Source organism: Rutidosis leptorrhynchoides, chromosome 3 (genome assembly GCF_046630445.1).
Source record: "Rutidosis leptorrhynchoides isolate AG116_Rl617_1_P2 chromosome 3, CSIRO_AGI_Rlap_v1, whole genome shotgun sequence".
Taxonomy (NCBI): domain Eukaryota; kingdom Viridiplantae; phylum Streptophyta; class Magnoliopsida; order Asterales; family Asteraceae; genus Rutidosis; species Rutidosis leptorrhynchoides.
The window spans coordinates 185,776,724-185,804,381 of NC_092335.1; the positions used below are offsets into that span (position 1 = coordinate 185,776,724).

Genomic DNA, 27,658 nt, shown 5'->3' on the forward strand with positions numbered 1-27,658 from the left:
CATAAGCTACATCTCCTCCTACAGCCTTCACATAATTTTTCCACCACGTGAGTGCACTATCTTGTAAAGTGCACGATGCATACTTGGTCATGTCCTTTTCAACACAACCACTGATTTTAAACACAGTCTCCATCTTTTCTATCCATCGGGTTAAACCGATCGGTCCTTCTGTTCCACTGAATGATGAGGGCTTGCAAGCTTGAAAAGTTTTGTAGGTGCATCCTACACGAGGATTTGGGTTAACTGCAGCAGCTCTTGCAGCCTCGACCCATAACATTCTGTCGTTCACTCGCTGGTTGATGAATTCCTCGACTTCTTGTTCCGTCATTCGATTCAATCGTGCCATATTCTTCTATAAGAATGAAAAGAAAATAATTATTCACATGGAATATTATAGATGTAGTGTATATTTACAGTACATTATAGCTTATTAATAATATGAACCAGGTATTATTATAAAAGCCTTTTCTTCTTATTAGCGTTTTATAATTATATCTAGGGTAGTACCTACCCGTTAATGTCCATACTTAATAGCTTAGTACAGAACCAATTACTACCATCTAAATAATACTTAACCATGGAAAATTATTGCATTTCATACTTCACTATTTTACATATGCTTATCTTACATCGAACATTAAGCAAACCACACTAATAATATTATACAAAATATTATATGATCTCATGGTTTAATACGGCAGCGCATCGTTTGGTCTATTTTCTAGGACGTTTAGGTTCAATGAATCGCCTAACGCTTATCCTAGCTGTCTGCCTATATTTTGGCTGTGGGACTGAAGAACTGGATGCCGGGATAGAACGAATAGGAATAGCGGGAATAGGGGTGGTAGTGTCTAGTGGAGTTGGTGCCACATCATCCTTACTAAACTCGGGATTTGAATTTTCTAATTCATTAGCCTTTCGTTTCTTTCCTAGTTCGAACTTGTCTTTTGTAATTTCCTGTATTTCTTCCTCGGGTTCACTTTCCTCCTCGGGTTCACTTTCCTCCTCGGGTTCACTTTCCTCCTCGGGTTCACTTTCCGGGTTCTCTATAGTCGGTTCATCCGGAATTTGTGAGTCTTCCCCAAAGATATTATTTTCGTCATCGGATAGGTTAATGACTGGAACACCATCTGAAGATTCTGGTTCGGAGTCGCTGAATGTGATAACAAGTTTTGAGCCCGGCATCTATCACACAACAACTAACCCATTAGTACTACATAATATTTACATATAAATTTTAACCAACAATGATAAGCAATGGTTTTTAAATCAGACCCGGTCAAAGTCCAGACTTACTAATGTATCCTAACGACTTATCAGTTAGACACACTAATGCAAACCTGGTTCGCTAAGACCACCGCTCTGATACCACATGTCATAACCCGTCCTTAACCATAAGAACGAGTTAGATAACGTATGATTTCATTGCGAGGTATTGACCTCTATATGCGACATTTTTAAAAGAACAACTGCATTTATTTTACATTACAAACCATAACTCTTATGTTAATACAAGCTTTAGACAATATAAAGATGATTATCGTTTAGCGATAATCTTAGACTTACAAACTTTACATGTGATGATAACAATACGATTTCTAGCATATTTTACATTACAATTTCTCGAATATGCAGTTTTATTTTTGACACAAATATGCATACTCAAGATCTTGCTTAAATTCAACATGTTGCAGCGGAAGCTTTTAGTTATCACCTGAGAATAGACATGTTTAAAACGTCAACATAAAGTTGGTGAGATATAGGTTTAATGCCAGCAGCGGTATAAATATAGACCACAAGATTTCATATGTAAACATTTTAATAAAAATATTCTAAGTGGTTGAGCACTTGGTAACCATACTTAACATTTAATCACGTCGCATATTCCCTTTATTATGAAATCTTACTACACCGTACCAAGTGTAGTCACGAAACGAAGTACTGTGCAACCGTTGAATACTGGTCGTCCAGTCCGGTTGGGGTTGTCAGGCCCGATAGATCTATCAACAGGATTCGCGTTTACAATACCGCTGTAAATAATAGTTACCAAGCTACAGGGAAGTATGCCAGTGGTACAACTCAACGTAGAATATATTTTTCAGTTACTTGTGTCCATAACGTAAAACATAAAATACATGTATTCTCATCCCGAAATACTTAGAGTTTAAAAGTGGGACTATATACTCACTTTGCCTTGAAGATATATATATTTTGACTTGGTCTCCGGTTGATATCACGAACCTATCCATATATAATATATCAATATATTTTCATTTTAAACAATCGTCACATATATATACTTATAATACTTTTAATGTCTTCTTATTCCGTAGTTAGCAATTCAATTTTAATGGTTCATATTTAGGTGTTTAGTAAATAAATAAAACCCCCATCGAAATAAATAAAACCCCATTGTATTCATATTGGTCGGGATTAATCTTGACCCACGGTACCGGTGTTGTCAAATGACGTGTTGCGTACAATCATGGGATCTTATGATTAATATTCTCGTATTGTTTACGGGTGATCCTGAAATATATAAAATTAAATTATGAGTACATATATATAAAATATCATGTTATTTTAAAAAGATGTGATTTATTAAATTTTTCTCCAATTATATTCGTGGCTAAACTAGTTTTGGATATCCGATCTTGTTTTGGTCATAGTTTCTTCGTTACAACTCCGTTTTCGTTGGTTCAACTTGCCACTTCCTTGGATCGAGTCCTTCTTTAAGAATATGAACTGTAAATACCTTAGTTTGTATTCGAAATCACAGGTCATAGGTCAAACTTTAGTGAAACTCATGAAGTTGATCATTTTCCATCATGTAAACAACCTTAAATGATTATTTTTCTAAAAATACTTATACTTTGAGTTAAATCATGAAATTTTTATGTATTAACATATTCATAGTAAATATCAATTTTCCAGAAAATAAGCCTCCAATTCAAAGTTCAAAATAGTTTTTAATTATCCAACCCAAAACAGCCCCCGGTTGCACTCCGACGTCGTAAATTCAGTTTTTTTAAGGTGTTCTTTGAAAAACCAAGTTTTACCTTGTTAAGTTAGCATATATTTATGATATATTACAGGTCTTGAAGTATTTTAAAAGTTAAGTTAGAAGAATCTATTTAGTTTGCAAACAAGTTTGAAAACATTCAAACTATGTTCTTGTTGTTAAAATTTTATACCATAAAATAAGATAGCTATATATATATATGAATCGAATAAGGTTATGAACAAAGTTACTACCTCAAGTTACTTGGACAAGATTGCTGTAAAAGAGGAGTAAAAATCTAGAACCAAAAGAGTGATGGAGTTGGATGAAAGATTGAAAGTAAACTTGTGTTCTTGGAAGGATTCTTGAAGTGTTTTTGTAAGGGTTTTCTTATGGTGATTAAGTGATGTTTTTGAAGCTAGATCTTCATGGTAACTTTGCTGAATTGATTAAGGGTTTAAGGCTTATAAGTGTGTGGGTGTTTAACTAAGAAATGAAGATAGAATTTGAATCAAATGATGATCCCCCCCATGGTCTTAAAAACGTGAATCAAGGGAGACAAAGACAAGTTTTCATGTTGTATTTTTATGTAATTAGTCAAGCAATCATACAAAAGTAATTACCTTATATATAAGGCATGAACAAGGGCTGGTTGGTGGTGATTTGATGTGTATGTACCAATAGTAAATACGTATAGAAGCTAGGTATGATACGGGTACATATACTCTAGATATACGTATAGAAATCTTGTGAAAACGGAACGAGGATTCAAATATAGCTATCTTTTGTGAATATACTTATATTGTTTTATGTATTTAAATCCTTAAAAAGTGATTAAATACATTACTTATACGATATATGTATAAACATTATAGGTCATAAGTATTTATGTCAAATAACGTTACGTATGGTTATTGTTTTGAAAACTTAAGTTAGTAGTTTCAAAATATACTTATAACTTATTGTTATTAATACAAAATGAGATATTAAAACATCCATAAATCATGTTAAATATGTATATATACATATATATACACAAAGTATAATTATCATATGTTATATAGTTCATGATATCATCGGTCAACTAGACGGTCAAACGTTGTGTAAAACTCTTTTCAAAAACATAAGTTTCAACAATTTGGAATGCTTATCATGTTGGTAAGGTTTAATTTATGTAAATATTAATCTTATAAGTATAAATTGATCGAAAAAGTCCGGGTCATTACACCTTGCGTCCACTAGCGTTGCGTACGCAAGCACGCAAACAAGGTCTTGCGTCTGGTCAATTTCCATAATTTTACGAGCTGTTAATGTATGTTTCACTCGAACAAATAACCCAAAATACAGTTGCATGTCATAAAACAACGGTTGTACTTCATTAAACACAAATACACCTCAATCAGATATTTCATCGAGCAGTTGGTGTGTACATTTATACAATTCGCATCGAACCCAAAATAAACAGATAAAACACACATAAACAACAAAGTAATCACTAACATGGGTGCTCGCCATCGTTGCAAGGTTGATTCCTTGGTTATTTGGTTGATTACTTCGTGAAAACCCGATTTCTTTTGCGTGAAAACCCTAATACTTCGTGAAAACCCTTGTAGGCTAGTATAAGAAGTGACGGTGGTGGCAAGAGGGGTTAGGTGGTGATGGAGGTGATGAAGGAGGAGAATCTGGTAGTAGTAATCGAAGCGATGAATAGGGTTTGCGTTTGTGCTTGTGTTTTTGCGGATCGCCCGTGTTAGTGTTTATTTGCGTGTTTGCGAAGTCGGATGAAAGTGTGGAGTGCCAGGTTTAAAGATGTCATTTAACCGTAATTTTTTTAGAAAAAGACGTAAAGTCGCAAGGTCGCAAGGTACCTTGCGCCTTGCGAGGGCATTTTGTCAAGTTTTTTTTTTTTTGGGCTCTAGTGCAAGGGGTGAAAAATATTTAGGCATTTTGGTGATAATCCCAATGTTTTTCCAGACAAGAAAATTCAACATATGCTAAATATTTACATTAGTATTTATTAAGATATGGTGGTAATGCTTGGGGTGATGATATCTACACAACCAATTTTTACAAATACACAACCAAACATGCTTTACAGTGTTGTACAGTACAACACTGTAAAACATGTTTGGTTGTATATTTGTAAAAATTGGTTGTGTAGATATCACTACCCTAATGCTTGTTTTCAGTGATGCACTATTAGTAATTTTTTTTTCTTTTTTTTTACGACAAAAATATTAGTATATAAATATAAAGATCGTAAAGATCCGGTAGTACATACAAACGACAATGATTGAAATTGAAAGGGCTCGCTCTAATCGTCCTACAAACATTGGACGAGAACATTGATTGAAAGAGAGCGAGCACGTTGAAAATGAAAATGACATTACAAGCGGATGACCACCAAACCTAAATCTAAAACTATATAAAACCGGGCACGTATCCAACATCGCGATCAACACAACTCGAAAGCCGCACACCAAAATGAACACCGGACACTCCAGCAGCACCTAACCCGAGACCTGCAAATCAAAATAACCTCTCGCACCGAAGAACCACATAATACTCCTAACCAGAGAACTACATGCTCGTCAAGTAAGATCAAATCCCCGTTCGAGCGGAAAAAAGGATCCCGAGAGAACTACTTCAGAAAACATCAATTTACCATGGTTGACAAAGTCAACGCACGTCGACAACGACATCGAATCCACCCGAATAGACTCGACTACGGGTGAGGCATGAACATAACAGCGGAACGGCAGTATTAGTAACTTAGTGGACAATGAAAATGTCTCATTCATGACTAACACGCAATTTTAAGTAAATTATATAAAGATTATTTTCTTATGAATGTCAAATGTCATGTTTACCCTTTATGCAAGATGATACATCCTATTCAAGTCGACCGCAAACTTAAAAAGATAGAGAGGGAAGAGACTATGCTTCTAGCAACTTTTCTTTTTCTTAATTCCATTCAAAAGCCAACATACAATATTTATACTAGATAAATAGTTCATCCGTCTCATAATTATTGTCCCACTTTGACTTTGTGAGTCATTCTTAAATAACTTTGACTTTAAATATGTTAATTTGTGTTATATAATATTTGATGAAAATTATATCAATGAAAAAAGATTTTAAAATCGAATCAATTCATATAATTTCAAATATTATAAAGTATAAATTAAAATATTTAAAGTCAAAATTTAGAAGAAAAAAAAGACTTTGGTAAGTCAAACAGAACACAGTTATTTTAAAAAACGAAGGGAGGGAATAAAATTTACAACTTCTACGTGAAATGTAGACTAAGTCACTAATATTCTATTAAATACTACTTGCAATAAAATGGAAGCATGGGAAATGGAACAGACCATGCAAGCAGGAGACTTGTGTAACTTTGTGAAATGTGGACCTCCAACTAAGCTTCATGCGTACTCATCAATTTATGTTAATAACTGCAACTAGTCAACTGCTATCACACGACTTTAATGAAAAATTAAGTAAAAATAAAAACGTAAAACGGGTTTGATTAATACATGATGATTGATATCATGAGTCATGACGCAAATAATAAAACAGAATATATTAAGAAAAGAATTTCGATCATCACATTTATCTCACAAAAACACACAAGCAAGCCATTGCATTGCAAGCAATTATAATTAAAAGTTTAAAACTACAAACTTAAGGAAGAATGTTTGCCTTCCTCCACTGCAAATGCAACTGCAACTTACTTACCATCATCATCACCTAAATAAAAATTAAATTTATTGTCATCATATATATAGATTAATCGCACGCCATGAACCTGCAATCACCCTTTCTCCATCTTCAGTACCTGTAAATTGCAAAACACCATATAATTTCAATTACTTTAGACAAAATCTCTTAATAATCTGAATTATTATAACCAAAGGCATATTGCTTTCATGAACTAAATGGAAACAAAAAATTAAACTGGGCAATGAGTTTTGAATGTTATACTTGTGTAATTAAACTGTCTGCATAATAAGGTTTGGATGCAACATGCATGAACCATTTTCTGAATGAAATTGACTACACATTGTAAAATTAATGAGCCTGCAATTTCAGTCATTACTCTTTGGTTCTACTATCTCTCAATATATACATGAGAAGGTGTCAAAAAAGTAGCCAGAATTCTCGGTATCTAACATGGAGGAGCTGTTACATTATTTTCATGATCAGGACAATTTATCAAGTTTTTACATAGATTTAGTTTTTATTTTAATAATACATAAACTGCAATTTTTATATATATGTACACATGACAAATGCATCCATATATGAAGTTCTGCTAGTGAATCGTTTGAAAACCTAGCTACCGACAAAACTAATATATTTATAAGAATGCGAGGCGAATAGTTGCTAAAGTATTACGGAGCATTTGGTTTCAAGAGAGATTGAGCATGTTGCATACGACATACAAAAAATAACAAACTAAAATAAAAAAATTCATGGTCGTAAAAGTCCTCCGACTAACTAGGATATTGAAGTACCATGCCAAATTAGCCAATCTAACTTGTCAACGTTGTAAAATGTCCAATTCATTTAGACGGGTCAAAGTTAGATTTATACTATCAAAATAGGTAAAAGTAGGTTAAATTCAAAGTTGGTCAATGTAAGACTATAGTCGTGTAGCCTAATTTCCCGGAAGACATGTGTCGTCTGGGAAAGTGTTGTGACCATTTATCAATATTCTTGTAGTGCTAGTCTCCAACTTAGAGTGTGTTTGAATAAACTAACTGGAGCGGGAGTTTATTGCTGGAGCTGGAGCTTATTATTGAAGTTGGTAGGTCGAGCTTATTGTTTTTTATAAGTGTGTGGTAAACTAGTTGGAGTTTATTTTTCAATTCATAAGCTCTACTTTAATTTTCTCATAAGCTACTATGAGTAGCTTATTTTTTTAAGAGCTATGATTTTCATAAGTTCTACTCTTTATTTCTACCAAACAAAGCTTATGACTTGGAGCTTGTTAAAATTATATGCTCAAACTCATATAAGCTCCAAGAAGCTGGTGTGCCAAACACACCCCTAATCTTAATGTCCCTACAAGATCCTGACCGACTAGCCTACGACTATCGAGTTTTACCGGCTTGACTAAAATACAATCTAAATGTTAGATAAGAGTAATATTGTTTCACTATAAATCATCTTCATGTGTTTATCCATCTCGCATATAAATCATCTGGGTGCAGATTGAGCTCAATTTGGGTGCAGATTGATTCTATCTGTGCCAAATTGACTCAATCTGTGTGTAGATTGAGCTTAATCTATGGGTTCTCTTCCACTCTTAATTCTCTCTATATCCATTCATTATCTATATATATATATAGGGGCAGGATCAATGGGGAAGTAACCAATCGGGGGGAAGCGGGGGGAAGCAAAAAAAAAAAAATTCGTTTTTTTTGAAATTTTTTTTTCCGGCATCAAGATCACACGAAAATATGAACATTTAGAAGAGACACTTCGTGATGAATGTTATTATTTAGGCGGGAAAACAATCGACAAAAATAACACTCAAGATAATATTGTTCGTGAAGAATATGAACGTTTTTTTTCCATGTTTTGTGAAGTAAAATTTAGCCCGATTTAGAGTTTAGGGTTTAGGGTTTGGTGTTTTGGGAAACCCTAAACACTAAACCGTTCGTGTTAAAAACTCAATCTAAATCCTAAATCTAAACTCTAAATTTAAACCCTAAAACCTAAATTTCTAAACCCTAATATCTAAACCCTATAAACCCTAATATCTAAACCCCAATAGCTAAAACCTCAAAATACGCTCGAAAAACACGATAATTGTTATATATTACTTCTTCGAGCGTTTTCCCGCCAAAATAAAAACATTTATCACAAAGTGTCTCTACTAAATGTTCATATTTTCATCTCATCTATAATGTTCGTGAACAAAGTTTTTTCAAAAAACGAAAAAAAAAAAAAAAGTTTTTGCTTCCCCCCGCATGGTTACTTCCCTCTTGATCCTACCAATATATATATATATATATATATATATATATATATATATATATATATATATATATATATATATATATATATATATATATATATATATATATATCTTCTGGCATGATAGTCAAATAAAAATCTGAAACACCACATAGTCCTCATGTAAAGTACAATCATGTCACTTTTTGTTTTTGACTGCTTTTGCCTATACATGTTTACTCTTTAAAATGATCTAACATAACTCATCACCTTTGATACCCATTCCCTCTCAACACAAACACTTGCATTCTCATTTCCCATTCTCATACCCTTAAAACCAAACAAAGTCCATAGGGTTTGGCTTAATCCAGGCCTAGTTAATAGTATGATAACTTGGAAAATTTTATCCACATATGGATGAAATATAATGGACATACATACATAGAGTTATAAAATCAGAAACCTTTAATCATCAATTCATTATAGAAAGACTATCCCAACGTTACAATTTAACCCTTTGGATACTGTCTTCTTGAGCCCCCAAGGCAATAAACTATTGGGAAAATTACTTATGTACAATAACATTTTTCAGTAAAGAATAGATAGTCTTCTCGAGCCCCTAATTAAGGAAATAAACTATTGGGAAAATTAACTATGCAACAAATTTCAGTACAAAACTATAGCACGGTATGTATTCAAAGCGACCCTCAACACGAATGAAAAATTTGCAATGGTCCTAATGCAAAACTCAGGGGTAGTATATTGTCTAACTTTTCGCTAGTTACGGTCCTCAGTTAGTCATTTTGATCAAAATGCTAAATCCCCTTGAAAAGAGCCTTATAAGTTTCATATTTTCAGATAAAATGAGCCTGTATAATCCTCTATATCTTGTAAGAAAACCTAAATAATAGCTAATGGTTATATCACATACTTAATTTAATCATAACAAGACTATAGGATTAAATATTTTTATAAACAAAATAATTTGTATTTGTAAACATAGTACCCCAATAGTTTGTAATCAAGAACAGATGTTAACTAGGTTGTACAAATAGCTATACGAGTGTTAGGTGCAAACCAAACTCCTACATCAGATATGGAAAAAAACAAATGCGTGCATATAAATCTACGGAACGTTAACTACCAATTAGTTTTCTATCAGTACTAAGTGACTCTTAAGCTTTTGTGTGGGAATCGAGTTTGGGCTATATTCATTCCAACAACGAGGTGCCCTCGACCGAGTTGAAGAGTATTTAAATTGAATATTTTTAATATCTAACTAATTAATTTTAAAATTGTATTTGTAAATATATAAAAAACATAAACATAAACATCATTGTTTAGAAATTTAAACATAATTGGTCAATTTGTTTTATGGATTTAGAACCATAATATTAAATCATAATGTAATAAAAAGTTGAACTAACTTCAACCTTAACCAATTTTGACGGACAATAAATCATGACTCTAGAGCATTGACTAAGTTTCTTCACCGTGCAGCAAATACATGGTCCCCAATGCCACCACCCCGACTCTATTCAGTAATCGGATCATGGAAGGGTTAGGACAAATTGGTCATAGTTGCCATTAGGGATCGCAAAAAAATCTGCACTTGATGGGGACATTCGAAACTCAATATCTTTTATGCCGGGTTTAGGCAGGTAAATGGGTCTAGGATCGGGTATGAGAATTGTTTTTAACTTTTTTGCAGGTCCGGTTCCGGGAATGGTTTTAGACACAAACTCAATTATCCGGCCCGTATACCCGAAAAAAGACCCGAATCCATATACCTGACCCATAAACCAGATTACTCGACCCGTATACCCGATTATTCGACCCGTATACCCGATTACCCGGCCGTACACCCGAAAAAATACTAGAAATACTCGTGGGAAAATTCGTTTATTCGATAGTTCGTAAGTATATGGGGACCCTAATACCGGTGGAAAACTCATTTACTCGATAATTAGTAACTAAATAAGGAACGGACGTGTCTGGGTCCGGGTTTGAGACGAGTTTATTTTAATCGAGTTTGGATCTGGAGTTGCCTAAACTAGGCCCAAACCATATGCCATCCCTAGTTATCATAGAGCGTATTTAGGTAGTTGATTATTCTATCTGGCATCACTTTCACTCAATGGCGGATCTAGGACTGGTAGTTAATAGTGTCGGTGGTTAAAAACTCAATTTTTTCCTACTAAATGGCTATTTCAATGGTGTAACTCAAAAAAATTAACACTATCAACTGGTGTCACTAGTAAAAAACTTAAACGTTTCCCACTATATCGCATACTGGTGTCCCGTGCCACCACTCAACCTATAATAGGTCCGCCCCGACTCTCACTAATCCTGGTACGACACCGCTTATTAAATTTTAAGATAACTTCAAGAAAAGATAAACTCGTCACTCAATTATGTGGTTGTATATATTGCTGCTACTAACCATGAATTAATGCCCTTACAGTGTAGTAAACAGTTAATTTTTTCCTCGTTCGTGTAGTTAAACATCCAATATAAAATTATATTAACAAGCATGATGGTCAGTCGCTCGTTGTGGGTGCCACCGCTCTGTTGTATACATAAAACTTTTTTGTAGCATCTAACTATATATTTTCAATAAAAAAAAATTTAAAATTAATAAGCTTAACATAACCTAAGAGATTCACTTTTACATACGAAACACCTATTACAATTGTAAACAAAACATAATGTCGTTTAGCTATTTTTTTGTTCAGTTTACATTTTTACTCCTAATTTTACCTACTTTTTTGTTTTACGTGTATAAAGTATATAAAATAGGGGTATAGAAGAACTCTTTTTTAATATGCTAATCTATTTATAAAAGTGAACTATCAATTTGAGACAGCCTAAAAAGAAAAAAAAAAATAGAACTATTTAGTATGGAGGGAGTAAAACACAAAAGCACAAAGTAATCATCATTGTCATCATATTACCTAAAAATAGGTAACTCGAACGGTGAGAAAAGAACATGTATGAGTTTACTCAACGACAATCAAGTATTTACATGCCTTAAAAATACTCAATTTATCCAGTCATATATCAAGTAGAACACTATGACTTTTAATTGTACTAATATATTGGCTTATTTTTTACTTTTTATTTTTTTGGTAAGAGAGGAAACTCTTCCTATGAAAGAGCGCATTAGCTCATCCGTAGAAGGTAAATCTTCGGGTAATCAAGCCATCTGAGCGCGAGACTTGGTACCGAGTGAACTGCGCATTATGCGCACCCTTGCGCACCCTTTGGGCACACCCCCTGCGTGGTTAATATATTGGCTTTTAATAGTCTATAGCGGAAACAAACTCAGCAAAAATAAACTAAATTTTGATTGTATAAGCCGTTATGTATTGATGTCAATTTCATTTAACATAATTTATAAGTTGATATTTACATTATTTTTTTATTTTTATATAATGAATATTCATTAAGTTGCTTAAATAAGCAGATATAAATAATGAAAAAAAAAATAGTTAAGTGCATTTGACTATCAATTACATAAATTATAAATAATATTAATATATGAAAACACTCAATCGAATATATATATATATATATATATATATATATATATATATATATATATATATATATATATATATATATATATATATATATATATATATATATATATATATATATATATGGAGAGGATCTAGTGAGAACTCCACAATCGTGAGAACCATGAGAACTAGGTGGTCGAACAAAATTTTTTGGAGGCCGAACAATGTTCAGTATGGGTCGAACAAAATTGCATATGCATATGAAATCACCTCTATTCTACATTCCACTTCTACGCTCCTGTTCTACAAACAATTTTTGTTCGAATTGAGCAATTTTTAGTACAGTCGAACAAAAAAAATAGATGCATATGAAATCACCTTTTTTTAGAACAACAAGTTGTAGAACAAAAAGTTATAGAACATGTTTGATTTCATCCAATTTTGTTCGAATTGAGCTTTTATTGTTCGAATTAATCTTTTTTTGTTCGAACAAAAGCATTTTTTGTTTGAACAACACATTTTTTTGTTTGACCTCATGTAGAAACATAGATGCACAGAGATGCATCTTCTGTGCATCTTTAAAAAATAACAAAATCAAAATCAATTACCACAACAATTTCTTCTTGGAGGCCTGAGGGAACTTAAAAACCACAACAAACCTATATTCACTTCACCAATTTCTTCATTAATTAGCAGTTAGCAAATACCTTTTTATGTTTAATCTCTGTATACAAGGTATCTCCTTTGATACACGAATCAATGTAACTAAATTACTTGTGGTTGGTAGCAATTGCAGAAGAAATTGGAGATCTTAAAGTCGAAACAATAAACTTACTCGTATGTATTGTTACAATTAATTGAGTAGTCTATCTCCTTCCAGAAAATTACTCCTAATTGAGTACATATTTGATGAATTGTAAATAAATTGGGGGTTAGGGCACAAATTGAGACCATGGTTATTGTCGAAAATAATAAAGAAATTGATTTGTGGATATGGTTTGATTTTGAGTAAGAAATGGAATTATGTTTAGCTGAGTACATGGAGTATTCGAGAAAGATGAAATAGAATGGATTTTAATAATGGGTGTGAATGTAGAATAAATCAATTTTGTTGCATCTAACAAAATTGTTCGACCTCAGCCCAAATTGTTCGTCCGCCAAAAATTTTTGTTCGAATTTCGAGTTCTCAGGGTTCTTACATAAAAAAAGTTCTCACTTGATCCCTCTACTATATATATATATATATATATATATATATATATATATATATATATATATATATATAGTGGTAGGATCAAGAGGGAAGTAACCAATCGGGGGGAAGCGGGGGGAAGCAAAATCTTTTTTTTTTTCGTTTTTTTGAAAAAACTTTGTTCACGAACGTTATAGATTGGATGAAAATATGAACATTTAATAAAGACACTTTATGATAAATATTTTTATTTTGGTGGGAAAACGCTCGAAGAACTAATATATAACAATTATCGTGTTTTTCGAGCGTATGTTGAGGTTTTAGATGTTAGGGTTTAGATATTAGGGTTTATAGGGTTTAGATATTAGGGTGTAGAAATTTAGGGTTTAGGGTTTAGATTTAGGGTTTAGATTTAGGATTTAGATTAAGTTTTTAACACGAACGGTTTAGAGTTTAGGGTTTAGGGTTTATGGTTTAGGGTTTGGTGTTTTGGGTTTATGGAATAAACCCAAAACACCAAACCCTAAACCCTAAATCGAGCTAAATTTTACTTCACAAAACATCAAAAAAAAAAAAAAAAAAAAAACGTTAACATTCTTCACGAACAATATTACCTTGAATGTTATTTTTGTCGATCGTTTTCCCGCCTAAATAATAACATTCATCACGAAGTGTCTTTTCTAAATGTTCATATTTTCGCGTGATCTTGATTCCTGAAAAAAAATTTCAAAAAAAAAACGATTTTTTTTTGCTTCCCCCCGTTTCCCCCCGATTAATTACTTCCCCATTGATCCTGCCCCCTATATATATATATATATATATATATATATATATATATATATATATATATATATATATATATATATATATATATATATATATATATATATATATATATATATATATTCTCTCCAAAAGTATTTCTTTAAGGACAATAAAGTCAATAATATGCAGTAGTACTTTTGACCAAACACACTACTATTTATTTGTGAAAAATAATATTGAAATTATGACCTTCATACTAAATCTTATAGGAGTAACTTTTAACTAATGTGTTTATGGTCTAGCATATCAAAGAAATTAACTTTATTTGTGAAAAATAATATTGAAATTATGACCTTCATACTAAATCTTATAGGAGTAACTTTTAACTAATGTGTTTATGGTCTAGCATATCAAAGAAACTAACTTTATACGTAGTAATTGTAATTTCGAGTCATGTTTTGAACAAAAAGAATGTGTGTTTGATATTACTAAAAAAATATCGACAATACACAAATCAGAACTCCAAGTCCTTTTATACTTAATTCATATTCATGTAGAACGACACATAAAACAATCAGTAATCCATTTATACCTTATTCATACGAAACTTACAAATAAAACAATTATTGGGATAGTGAAAACCAAATAAAAAAACAAGCACGCAAAGTGTGAAAATAATTTGTTATTAAATCATATTACTTTTGGACCAATCAGAAACCATCCGTACGTGCATGAATATAATAATATATAAGCCATGTGGGTCACACCTATAAAAAAAGCAACCCTAAAGCAAAATGGTGAGGTGCGTGCCATTTCCCACTGCTCAAAAACGGCCCAGCCCGGCAACTAAAAATAAATTTCGGGTTCAGTGAAACATAATGCCAATGGGCAATTTAAAAATATTAGAGGATTTAAATATCTGGAATCTGTCGGAATTTAATTGGAAGTGGGTGGATATTGATTATGAATAATAAGGTGTATGGTTAACACCTGTCTTTTCATAAAGACATGCTTGAAATAAAGGTAACATACATTATATGAATCCATAAACCCAGCAAAACAAACATAAGTTATCTTTATCTTATCATAATCAAACTAGGTTTAACCATATTAATAAAGTAATTAAAAATACCCACACTAATCCATGCAATTTTTTATGGAATATATACAGATAAAAGGTTGCCACTCTTAAAGGAAATTTTATTATTTACACACAGGCTGATTATTAGTGGTATTTTTTATATTTATTAAGCGATAATCTTTATTAATGTGATTTTTATAGATTTAAATTTTAATTAGAAGAATGTATGGCATAAGATTTAAGGGATGTTCATGTTTGATTATTGAGTGTAAATATGTTATTTATTGAAGTTGTAAAAACTGCAACAAAGGTTGATAAATATTTAATAAATGTTTACATTTAAAATGTTGCAACAAAATAAAGGACACTATTTTTATTTTTTAATAATTATAAAAGCACAATTTATGCATCACAAGATGCCCAAAAAGAATTTTGTACTTTACTAGAATCTTTTTAGATGTGAACTTTATAAGTAAATTTATACAGTACAAATTAAACAAGAGACTTTGCCCCTTGAAAATATATTTATATATTATATTTATTATTTATTATATTATATTTAAGAAATGAAAAGGTGAATTGAATATGAATTAGCTGTTGGCTTGGTGCTTCCTGTTGCTATAATGAATGTGATGTTGCAAGTTCATCCTGGTAACTTTTTTCAAATTCAACTGCAACGAGCAGGTTAACATACTTGTTTCCGACAGTAACAAAAAAAATTGTTCAGTACCTATTTTGATTTCTCCTAATTCATTAATTAATTAAAAAAATATGCAATTTATGTACTCAGTTTAAGATAAAGTACAAATATATGCAACTCTTAATAATTCTCTTAATAACAATCCACATTATAAATCCAAAATCACAATATACCATCCATGTATCAATTCAGAAAGCAAAAATAGCTTGTTCCCTTAATAATTTACTACTAGTATATTAAACACATAATTAACAATTAATAATTACTAGCTTCAAACACTTCATATTTTACACTCAGAAACTATCTTAACTACAAGAAACAAGGTGAACCCAACTTAACAAAAACAGATGTCCAAATTGCAATTTTTAGAAATGGAGTAAATTTTACCCAAAAATAACATCCGATTGGTTGGGGTTATTAATAGTCAAGTGAGTTAAATTTCCAGGTGAAAATACTTATATGTAATTGTATGCAAAAAATAGCTAAATATAGATTAAGAAATGAAAAATTTGGTAAGAAAGTTACCAGATTTGGAGATGAAGAAACAGCCCACTGATGCAAACATTCAGTTCTTTGTTTTCTCTTTATGATGATTATTATTATTATTTTTTCCACCGTTGCCGTAGTTAAGATGATAACCGCCCGGAATATGATCTGGGACATTGTTTGGCACAATAAAAAACGGCAGATTTGTGGCGTTTGATCCGTCAATAGACGACGCTTGAAACCGCTGATGATGTGGCAAAATCGATGAAGGTAAATTGGACTGAAGGGTCCCCCTACTGAATCCCGGAGCAAGGGCTGTTGTAACACCACCACTTGATGACGTAATTGAGAAATTTAAGTTATAACTCTCTCCCTCACCACCACCACCACCACCACCACCACCACCTGACGTGGTTGTTGCAAAGTTATCTTGTAAAAACGAGAATTGATGTTGTTGATTGTTGTGGTGGTTATGGTTATGGTGGTGGTTATGGTTTTGGTGGTGGTTGTCGTCACTTGTGATATTGAATTGAGGAATTTGGATAAATTGGTTAGGGTAACTTTGTGGGCGGGTGAAAAGGTAATCTGGATTAGAACGGCGGACATGCGCGTCCGCCGTTCTGATCCAATGCGTACCGGTGTTGGAGTTGGAGTTGATTCCGGACGTAAGTAGATCCGTGAACGACGAATCTTCCGTGATGTTCATCGTTTGATTCATTACGATTTCTTTCTCCTTATCCTTTTTCGAAGCTAATTCACGCGCACGTTCTCTCGCTCTAATCCGGTTTTCGGATCTAGACAACGATAGCCCCGAACCTTTACTCGTTTCAGATGTACTACTTTCTACTGGCGATTTCGAAATATCATTCGGATCTTCAAAATCAATAGATTTAACTAATTTCCTCTCTTCAGCTTGATGATCCAAGTAATTATTATTATTATTATAATTATCTGAAATTACGCCTGAAAACGAAGGATCTAGACACGGCAGCTCATCGATCGAGCTCGAAGCAGCTTTTAACAGCCACTCAACTGCCTTACTCGGTTGATCATAACCTAATCGATCTTGTAAATCATAAAATTGAATAGCCGTACTTACCGACAACCGTACACGGCGGTCCCGGAGTCCTTTCGACGTTAAAACCTTACTGTGTCGATCCTTTCCACCGGAAGCCCTAGAAACCCTAACTATTCGAGAAGCTGGCCAACCGCATAGCCTCGCAACTCCGCCACCACCACCACCACCGCCGACAACGACGTCAATTCCTCTTCTTCCACCTCCTCCTCCTCCGCCGCCGTTGCCGTCATCGACGGTGTTCTGTAGGTCAAAATTAGTAGCTAATTTTTGTGAAGTATCAGTAGTGGTTGTACTGCCATTTGAAGAAACTCTTTGGAATTTAGACACCTGTCTTTGAATTTCATCCACATCCATACCAAGCTTTCATATCATAACAAAATAAAAACAAAAAATGTTATCTAGAAAGAGAATGGTATATATTTTTTAGAAAGAGAAAATAGTAATGGTGTGTGTGAGTGACAGATGTGGTAGGGTGTTTTATGTATTGCAGTAATAATGACTAGTTTGGCTTTTGTAGACCTATATCTAAACACAAACATATATATAGATACAAGTGGTGTGTATGTATATCTTGTATATATTGTCTATATGTGTATATGTATATATGTATATATCAATATATGCAGATACAGAAGAAGCAGAAGGGCAGAAGCAGGACGGAAAATGTCAGAAGGGAAGCTATGTTTAAAGCTTTTTTATTTTTAATTTTCAGAAAGTAAAGCACTAAAGCCTGTAAGTTTATCACATACGGAGTAGAATGTAAAGCTGAACACAAATATAGGATGAAACATTTATGTAGTAATTTTAATTCAAGTAATTCATGTTTTTCGCATTTTTATACAGTATGTATATATGTATTTTTAAATTAGTGCTATGTTAGTAATAGTCTTATCTGTAACAAAGGTATAAAACTGGTAGGTATGTAAAAGCGAGTAGCATTGTTAGAAGAAAAAAGGTTAAGTTGACTAAATGATTTAGATTTATAAATTTTATATTTTCCGTCTCACAAGTAGATATCTGTATGAGAAAATTACCTAACTAAATTGTGTCCAAAATTTATTTGTACACTAATATGAGATAATCGTTTGATAACACACATATATACTCTTTAATCAAGAGTGTATTAGATTTTAGAAAGTAAACTAATGTAGTAATTATTTCTTAATTTTTAAATTTTTTTCCACAAATATTAAGATCAGATGAAAATATAAACGTTTAAAAAAATACTGTATAAAAAATAAAAATATGGAACATATTTTTTTAACCTTTTTAAAAAAGTTTCAAAAACGTTAAAATCGGGTGAAAATATGGAACATATAAAAAATGACATTTTGTGACGAATGTTATTATTTTTTACCAGAAAACGCTCGAAGAATAACATTCATCATTATAAATGTTATTACCGATTACCGATGATGTCAGGTATAATATTCATCGCGAAAAATGTTACTCTTCGAACATTTTATGGTCAAAATAATACATTCATCACTAAATGTGTTTTTTTAAATCTTCACAATTTTTACATGATCTTAACATTCATAACTAACAATTTTTTTTTAAAATAAAAAATAATAATAATAATTTAATTCCTTCTTTTTCACCTACTGCTTTAGACACTATTCAATGTCTTGTGTAGACCAATAGCCCTTCTTGATTAGCCATATATATATATATATATATATATATATATATATATATATATATATATATATATATATATATATATATATATATACTAGTGAAATGACCCGTGAAATCACGGGATTGTTTAAACGAAATAGTTTAATGATATGTTTTAGGTATTAAGTGAATGTAGATATTAAAGGTATTTACTTTAATGACCCGTGGAACCACGGATTTCGACTGATGTACTTAATTTAGTCAAGATAAATGAACTACATTTATTCTCCCACCATTCTCTTCCAATTTTCATTAATTATAATTATTATTTTCTTTGTCATAAAAGCCTACATTACAACCTTTTATTGAAACATGTATTTCGCATAAATATATACCGTAATTAATCTCGTAGAGAAAACCTGTATTTCAATAATGATAATATAATAATTATAGTTATAATTATAATAATAAAGTTTGCTTGAAAATGAAGTATTTATATTTTTAATAATAATTATTAGTAATAGCAAATGACTCTTGAAATTATTGAAAAAATTAAAATACAACTATTATATAAAGGTTGTACAATATTGTTCAAAGTTTGTACATATGTTCATAAGGTGTTTTGTAAAAGATTATTCAATTTGTTACAAAGTTTGTACATAGATCATAAGAGTGTATTATCATAAAGTTGTATATAATGCTTCCAATATTGTACATATGACCATGAGGTGTTTTATTATAAGAGTGTACATAATGTTTAAAATATTGTACATATGGTTATGAAGGTGTTTTATCATAAGGTTGTAGATAATCCTTCACGTATTATACAATTAACACATTAATATTATTATTAAATATAATATAATTAATTATTTTAAAAATATCTTCAAGTGAGTCTTAGAATTTTTCTCTTTATTTTTCAATTTTATTTAAGCTTGAATAATCTTTAGTTATGACATTATCATTATAGTGATTTATCAGATACTATAGATATATTTTTAGTAAATACTTATATTTTAATTCTAAATTAGTTAAGATTAATGACATCATCCATACATTTATAAATGGCAAGTTTTAGCAAAATAAAGAGTTAGATTGTGAAATGATGACATCATCATTTTAGAGATTTAATAGAAGTTATATATATATATATATATATATATATATATATATATATATATATATATATATATATATATATATATATATATATATATATATATATATATATATATATATTGCAAAGATTAAATGAGAACTTTTTTTTAATAAGAGATGGTTTCCCACTTCTAATAAAAATTAGGGATGACACACATTTTAAGCTTATTTAGAATATGTTTGAATTCCTCAAATTTTGTTAGAACTACTATGTTTTTGTTACAACTACTTGAATTATTTTTTTTCCAAAATTTAGTCCGATTTAGAATTTAGGGCTTAGAGTTTATATACCCTAAACCTTAAACTCTAATCGAGTTAAAAAAAAAAAATTCGAGTAGTTCTAACAAAAATCGAGCAGTTCTAGCAAAATTGAAGGAATTCGAACATGTTCTAAATAAGCCTAAAATATGTGCCCTCCCTAACTTTTGGTAGAAATGTGAGTTCTTAAAGTTATCTTATTATAAAGGTTCTCGTTGGATCCTCACTATATATATATATATATATATATATATATATATATATATATATATATATATATATATATATATATATATATATATATATATTGTTTGTTTGTAGGGGGTATATATTTATGTTTTTGTTCATAGGTTTATGTATTACTATGTATGTATATATATATATATATATATATATATATATATATATATATATATATATTGTTTGTTTGTAGGGGGTATATATTTATGTTTTTGTTCATAGGTTTATGTATTACTATGTATGTATCTACGTATATGGATGTTTTTGTTTATCTAGGTTTGCCTACGTAGGTATGTATGTATGGTTATATGTTTGTATGTACGTATGTATGTTTCATGTATGTATGCAGGTATGTTTATCGACGTATGTATGTATGTATGTATGTATGTATGTATGTATGTATGTATGTATGTATGAATGATTAGGTGCCCCACATCGTTCGGTGCATCTTGGGGCCACTATTGCTGAGGACGACCCTCTTTTCCCCTGAGCTTGGTTGCTTTTCACTTAGTTGTGTGATTTCGGAGATGTCGACCGTAAAGGTGCATGAGTTGTGTTTGGTTTGTTACCGGTGATTGGCTCTTTGCTTGCGCAACAACTTTCACATGTCATGCATTTCGAGTTATGTTTTTAACAAATTTTGGCTCTATTTATTGAGGCACCAACAAGCGTCGATTTATTGCGACTTCATTGCCGCGTGGGGCCTAAATTGAATCCCAGACAGGTTTTAAAACCCATGAAAATTTGATCCCACCATTTTCATGGCGTCTTTTTTTATTTTTAGTTTTATTTATTTCACCTTTTTTTGCCGGACGTCCTATCGGAAGCAATCTCTCTACCCTGGAGTAGAGACGGGGATGATTTTCTCTTTCGGTGGGTGGAGAATTCTTCTCAACTCGTTGTTAGAGAGACAACTTCTCTTTTATTTTAGGGTAGATAAATGATTGTCAACATTTCACCTTCATCATACCTCGCATACGCGAAATTAGGTATTGTTGTTGTTGTTATTATATATATATATATATATATATATATATATATATATATATATATATATATATATATATATATATATATATATATATATATATATATATATATATATATAGTTTCAATCAAGGTGATTAATCATTCGTTTTTATAACAACGAAGTAGTACTAACTATGCTCTTATTTTTAAAATTAAAAATTATAATTCTATTTTATTTCCAAAGTAGTGGACATTTAGGTGCTGTTTGTTTTTTAAGATGTTTTTGTCTGAAGATCTGCAGACCATGTCTGTAAAGAAGATGTGGTCTGAAGGTCTGTATGCTGTATGCTGAATAATGAAGACTGTTTGTTTTTAGGTATACAATATAACTTAATTTTGTCTGCAGCATTTAGAAACACATTTCTAAGTCTGCGAGGCTGCAGACATAATAAGACATAATTTTTATTTTATGTATTCAGAAAAACAAACTGTCTGCAGTAAACACGTCTGCAGACGCGCAGACATAAGACATAATAAGGTCTGCAGACATGAAAACAAACAACACCCTTATATGCGAAAATGAATTTCGCCCCCAAAATATATTTTTCAATTTCCATTCCATTCCATTCCATCATTGCTTATAAGATAGAGTAATCTATAGGTATTTCAAAGTTCTCGTTAAGAGCATTCAATACTTAAAGAGGATAAAGGGTTTAGCTAGATATTATATTGTTTATGTTAAGCTAATATTTTTTAATATTAAATGAAGGTAGTTGTTATCATGCTTAGATAGGGAAGTGGCATTAGTAAAGTTAAAGTTGGTTGCAATTGGGAAACTTGCTTTGTCCGTACAAGCAATTATGTCTCTCAATGCTCCCAAGTCCCACCATAATCTGCATTTATCCTATTCTAATTTTAATACTAATACTAATACTCCCTCCGTCCCAATTTAATAGTCCACAGATAAAAGGGCACACAATTTTAGGAAATCCAACTAACTTCATTTATCCACCAATGAAATATTTTCTCTCTCCAGATCCACCAATCAAATATACTCTTTCCTTTAAGTGGACTATTAATTTGGGACATCCAAAAATGGAAAAACAGGACTATATAATTGGGACGGACGTAGTAATAACTAGCTACGGACCACTCCGTCCGTACATTACTACAGAAAATGATGTGAGAATGATAAAAGCGTTAGTGAATTTGACAATATTACTTCATTTCACACTTTTTGATATCACGATTTTTTCAGGTTAAATGTAAGTACGCAATCGTTTTCTTGAATCATCAAAAGTGATACTTCCTTTGTTGTTAATTTGGATAACTTGTGTTATCTTAATTTTCGGGTCATGTGCCCTATTTGATTTTATAAGGTAGATAAAAGAATGAAATTTTTTTCTAACAAAATTTAAATAAATAACAAACAAAAGGAGTTTTTAGGAAAAAAAAAGGACATTGCCGTATGTTTGAGCACGACAAACAATTGTGCAGTTATTAGTATATGTATAATAACGAGTAGAGAATCATCGTGCGTTGCTGCGAGACATAGTTTCACTCCATACCCATATGTAATGACCCAACCCTTGTTATACCCAAAAACACGCCTTAAAAAAAAAAATTCCGGGTCAGTACATCTGGACGGCGTCCAGCATTCTGAATGGCGTCCAGATCTGAAGGCCAGGACGGCGTCCAGCCTTTTGGGACGGCGTCCCAATGAACTACCAGGGACTGATCACGGGGTCCAACTTACGTGAGCGGAAAACCCGCTTCCCGGCACTTTTAGACGAAACCCTTTTTACAACATGTTAACATAATTAAACTAAGAAGTTTCCACCATAAAACCAAGTTTTACAACATCGGGTCCACATCGGCCGTTTACTAGTTTCATTCAAAAATACAAGTTCGACCATAAGAGTTTAAGTTCCAAACGACACCTAGAGCATGATGTTTGGGGTTAAACTACCCACATCTCGGCCAAACTTCAAAAGCTAAACATTCTAAATGCGTCCCCTATCAAAACAAAGCGGGAGGCCACTAATCCAACCGAACACCCTTACCCTTGTCCACGCCGGAAACTAAAAAGAGTAAACAACGAGAGGGTAAGCAAAGCTTAGTGAGTACAATAATTATACATACACATATATAACCTCATACGAAAATATAACACAAATAGCATGCCGTCATACTCAATATGCTAACAACTCGTACACTATCACAACACCACATTAGCATATACTCAACACAATATATATATAGCATGCTAAACAATATCCAACACATAATATAGTTAACCATAAACGCTATGGTGCTACCGGCTCGTGGTTCACACCATACGTAATGCTATGACGCTACGGGCTCGTGGTTCACACCACTACGCATTTGAGTCTCACTCGTTTATAGTGCTATCGGCTCGTGGTTCACACTTTGGCGCTACCGGCTCGTGGTTCACACCTCATTTTATAGTGCTACAGGCTCGTGGTTCACACTTGATGCTACTGACTCGTGGTTCACATCATGATTTTATAGTGCTACCGGCTCGTGGTTCACACTTGATGCTACCGGCTCGTGGTTCACATCACGACACTCGTCACATACATACTATGGTACTACCGGCTCGTGGTTCATACCATAACATTCACAAATAAACACTCCATACACATATACACATAATTATTCCACTCACCTTAATGCCTTTGGTGAGTTAATCAAGCTCGCAACCTTCAACACGACGTGCCTATTACATTATGCATATAATCAATCACACAATCAAGTTGGTCAACCAACTCACTCACCATTCTAGGGTCATCTTGACTCATTTCAAGGTCAACACACCCATTTGGGTCATCAACAACCCGAATAACACCCACTTACTAAATATCAAGGTGTGCTTGTGATTAACTAACCATTTAGGACTCATTACCACCAATGAACACCTTGATACCCTAGGTTAGTTATCTTTGAGTCCTTATGACCCAAACTTACCCAAAAACCCCCCAAATAGTTATCAAATGGGTTTTATGTTCATCACTAACCCAAACCCTAACCCTTCAACCAATTAAAGTAAGGAAGTCAAGATTATGACTTACCACCGCAATCACGACGCAGCTAGTGACAAGAGGAACAACTTTAAAACTCAAGCTTAAACCCGAAACAAGCTCCTTCCTTCTCGATTTGAGCTTTCTCACACAAGGAATCTCTCTATCTCTCTCTCTAACTTGAAGTGGAAGAGGATAAGGTAGATGGAAATGGAGTAAAGGCACCCACCAACTGATCTTTGGGGCCTTAAAGTCGTCCTCCATGTGAAATTACCAAGTTACCCCCTTTAGAATATCTAAAATAGAACAGCTGGCCCGCCAGTACATCTGGACGGCGTCCAGAATACCGGACGGCGTCCAGCCCTTCGAACTTGGACGGTGTCCCACAGGTTGGACAGCGTCCCAACCAACTGAGAAAAATCAGGATCTTACAACTCTCCCCCACTTGAACCGGATTGCGCCCTCGCAATCCAAGCCGCATGACAAGAAGGAAGATAAACATTCACAAACTCTTCGGGCTCCCAAGTAAACTTGGAACCTTTACTACGACGCCATTGAACTTTAAAAGTTCTCACCTCTTTATTCCTCAACCTTTTTACCTTTTCGTCGAGTATCGCAATCGGCTCCTCAACATACTCTAACTTGTTGTTTAGTTCAATTTCGTCTAATGGCATCCATGAAGAATCATTCGCAAGGCACTTACGGAGATGGGAAACATGAAATGTATTATGGATCCCCGCAAGCTCTTCGATTTCTCTTTGACCCACTTCACCCCAACAAATCGGAGTTCGACACCTCCGCCCATAAAGCATCTCATAAGGTGGCATCCCGATACTAGTATGATAACTATTATTGTACGAGAATTCCACCAATGGTAAGTGCTCATCCCAACTACCGCCGAAATCAATAATACACACCCGTAACATATCCTCCAAAGTTTGATTCGTACGTTCGGTTTGACCGTCCGTTTGAGGATGGTACGCCGTGCTCATTCTCAATTGTGTACCCATATCTTCATGAAACTTATTCCAAAACCGAGATGTGAAACGAGTGTCTCGATCTGAGATAATAGATATAGGAACCCCATGCCTCGATATCACCTCCTTGATAAATAATTTAGCCAAAGTCTCTGACGATATCGTTTCCCGAATGGGAAGAAACAAGGCACTTTTCGTCAACCGATCAACTATCACCCAAATCGTATCAAATTGGGTTCTCGCCGTCTTTGGTAGCTTTGTAATGAAATCCATGGTAATGTGCTCCCATTTCCATTTCGGGACTTTCAACAGTTGTAACTTACCATACGGCTTTTGGTGCTCGGCCTTAACTTGCAAACACGTGACACATTGTTCAACATACTTTACAACATCACGTTTCATGCCCGGCCACCAATACTCTTTCTTCAAATCAAGATACATTTTCGTCGCGCCCGGGTGAATAGAATACTTTGACTTATGTGCTTCATCAAGTAGCACTCGTCGATGATCTCCCATTTTAGGCACCCACACTCTTCCTTGAAAAGATAACAAACCATGCGGACCTAAGGTAATAAACTTCGTTTGTCCCCCAATTCGTTCCTCATGCTTATTGTTAACAAAAGCTTCGATTTGAGTCTCGCCAAGCTTTACAAGAAAATCGTTAGTAATAATCATGCGTAACGATCCTACTCGTATCGCCGGATGTTGACCCTTTCGACTTAACGCATTCGTGACCACATTCGCCTTACCCGGATGATAAAGTATTTCACAATCATAGTCTTTCACCACATCCATCCATCTATGTTGACGATAATTCAAATCTCGTTGATCAAAAAGATGTTTTAAGCTCTTGTGATCCGAATAAATCGTACACTTGACACCATACAAGTAATGGCGCCAAATTTTCAACGCATGAACAACCGCCGCCAACTCAAGATCATGAGTCGGATATCTTATTTCGTGTTCCTTTAATTGTCGAGAGGCATACGCGATGACTTTACCTCATTGCATTAGAACACAACCGATCCCATTTAAAGAAGCATCACAATAAACCGTCATGTCTTCTACACCTTCCGGCAACACTAAAACCGGAGCTTGACATAACTTCTCTTTTAACAATTGGAAAGCAATTTCTTGCTCGTTTTCCCAATTAAATCTAGCGTCCTTTCTCGTTAACTTTGTCAAAGGAGAAGCGATTTTGGAAAAGTCTTGGATAAACCGACGATAATAACCGGTCAATCCGAGAAAACTTCGGATTTTCGTAGGCGTAGTCGGTCATCCCCAACTCTTCACCGTCTCAATCTTCCCCGGATCTACTTGAATACCATCTTTGTTCACAATATGGCCAAGGAATTGAACTTCCCTTAGCCAAAATTCACATTTGGAGAATTTTGCATAAAACTTCTCCTTCCGCAACGTCTTCAACACACCACGCAAATGATGTTCATGCTCCTTCATACTCTTCGAATAGACAAGTATGTCGTCAATGAACACAATAACCGACTTGTCCAACATAGGTTGGCACACTCGGTTCATAAGATCCATGAATGCCGCCGGTGCATTCGTAAGACCAAAGGGCATACCTACAAACTCAAAATGCCCATAAC

At 33.2% G+C, this 27,658-nt stretch overlaps 1 protein-coding gene across 1 annotated transcript; it reads right to left on the reverse strand.

The window, feature by feature from the left end:
- Positions 1–6,559: 6,559 nt before the first annotated feature.
- LOC139897094 (transcription factor TCP2-like) lies at positions 6,560–18,284 on the reverse strand. Its single transcript, XM_071879747.1, has 2 exons — positions 16,750–18,284; positions 6,560–6,839 (listed from the first exon to the last, which is right to left on the reverse strand). Exon 1 carries the CDS (start codon positions 18,140–18,142, stop codon positions 16,790–16,792), a length of 1,353 nt encoding a protein of 450 aa, XP_071735848.1. The 5' UTR covers positions 18,143–18,284; the 3' UTR covers positions 6,560–6,839; positions 16,750–16,789.
- Between the last annotated feature and the right edge of the window lie 9,374 nt (positions 18,285–27,658).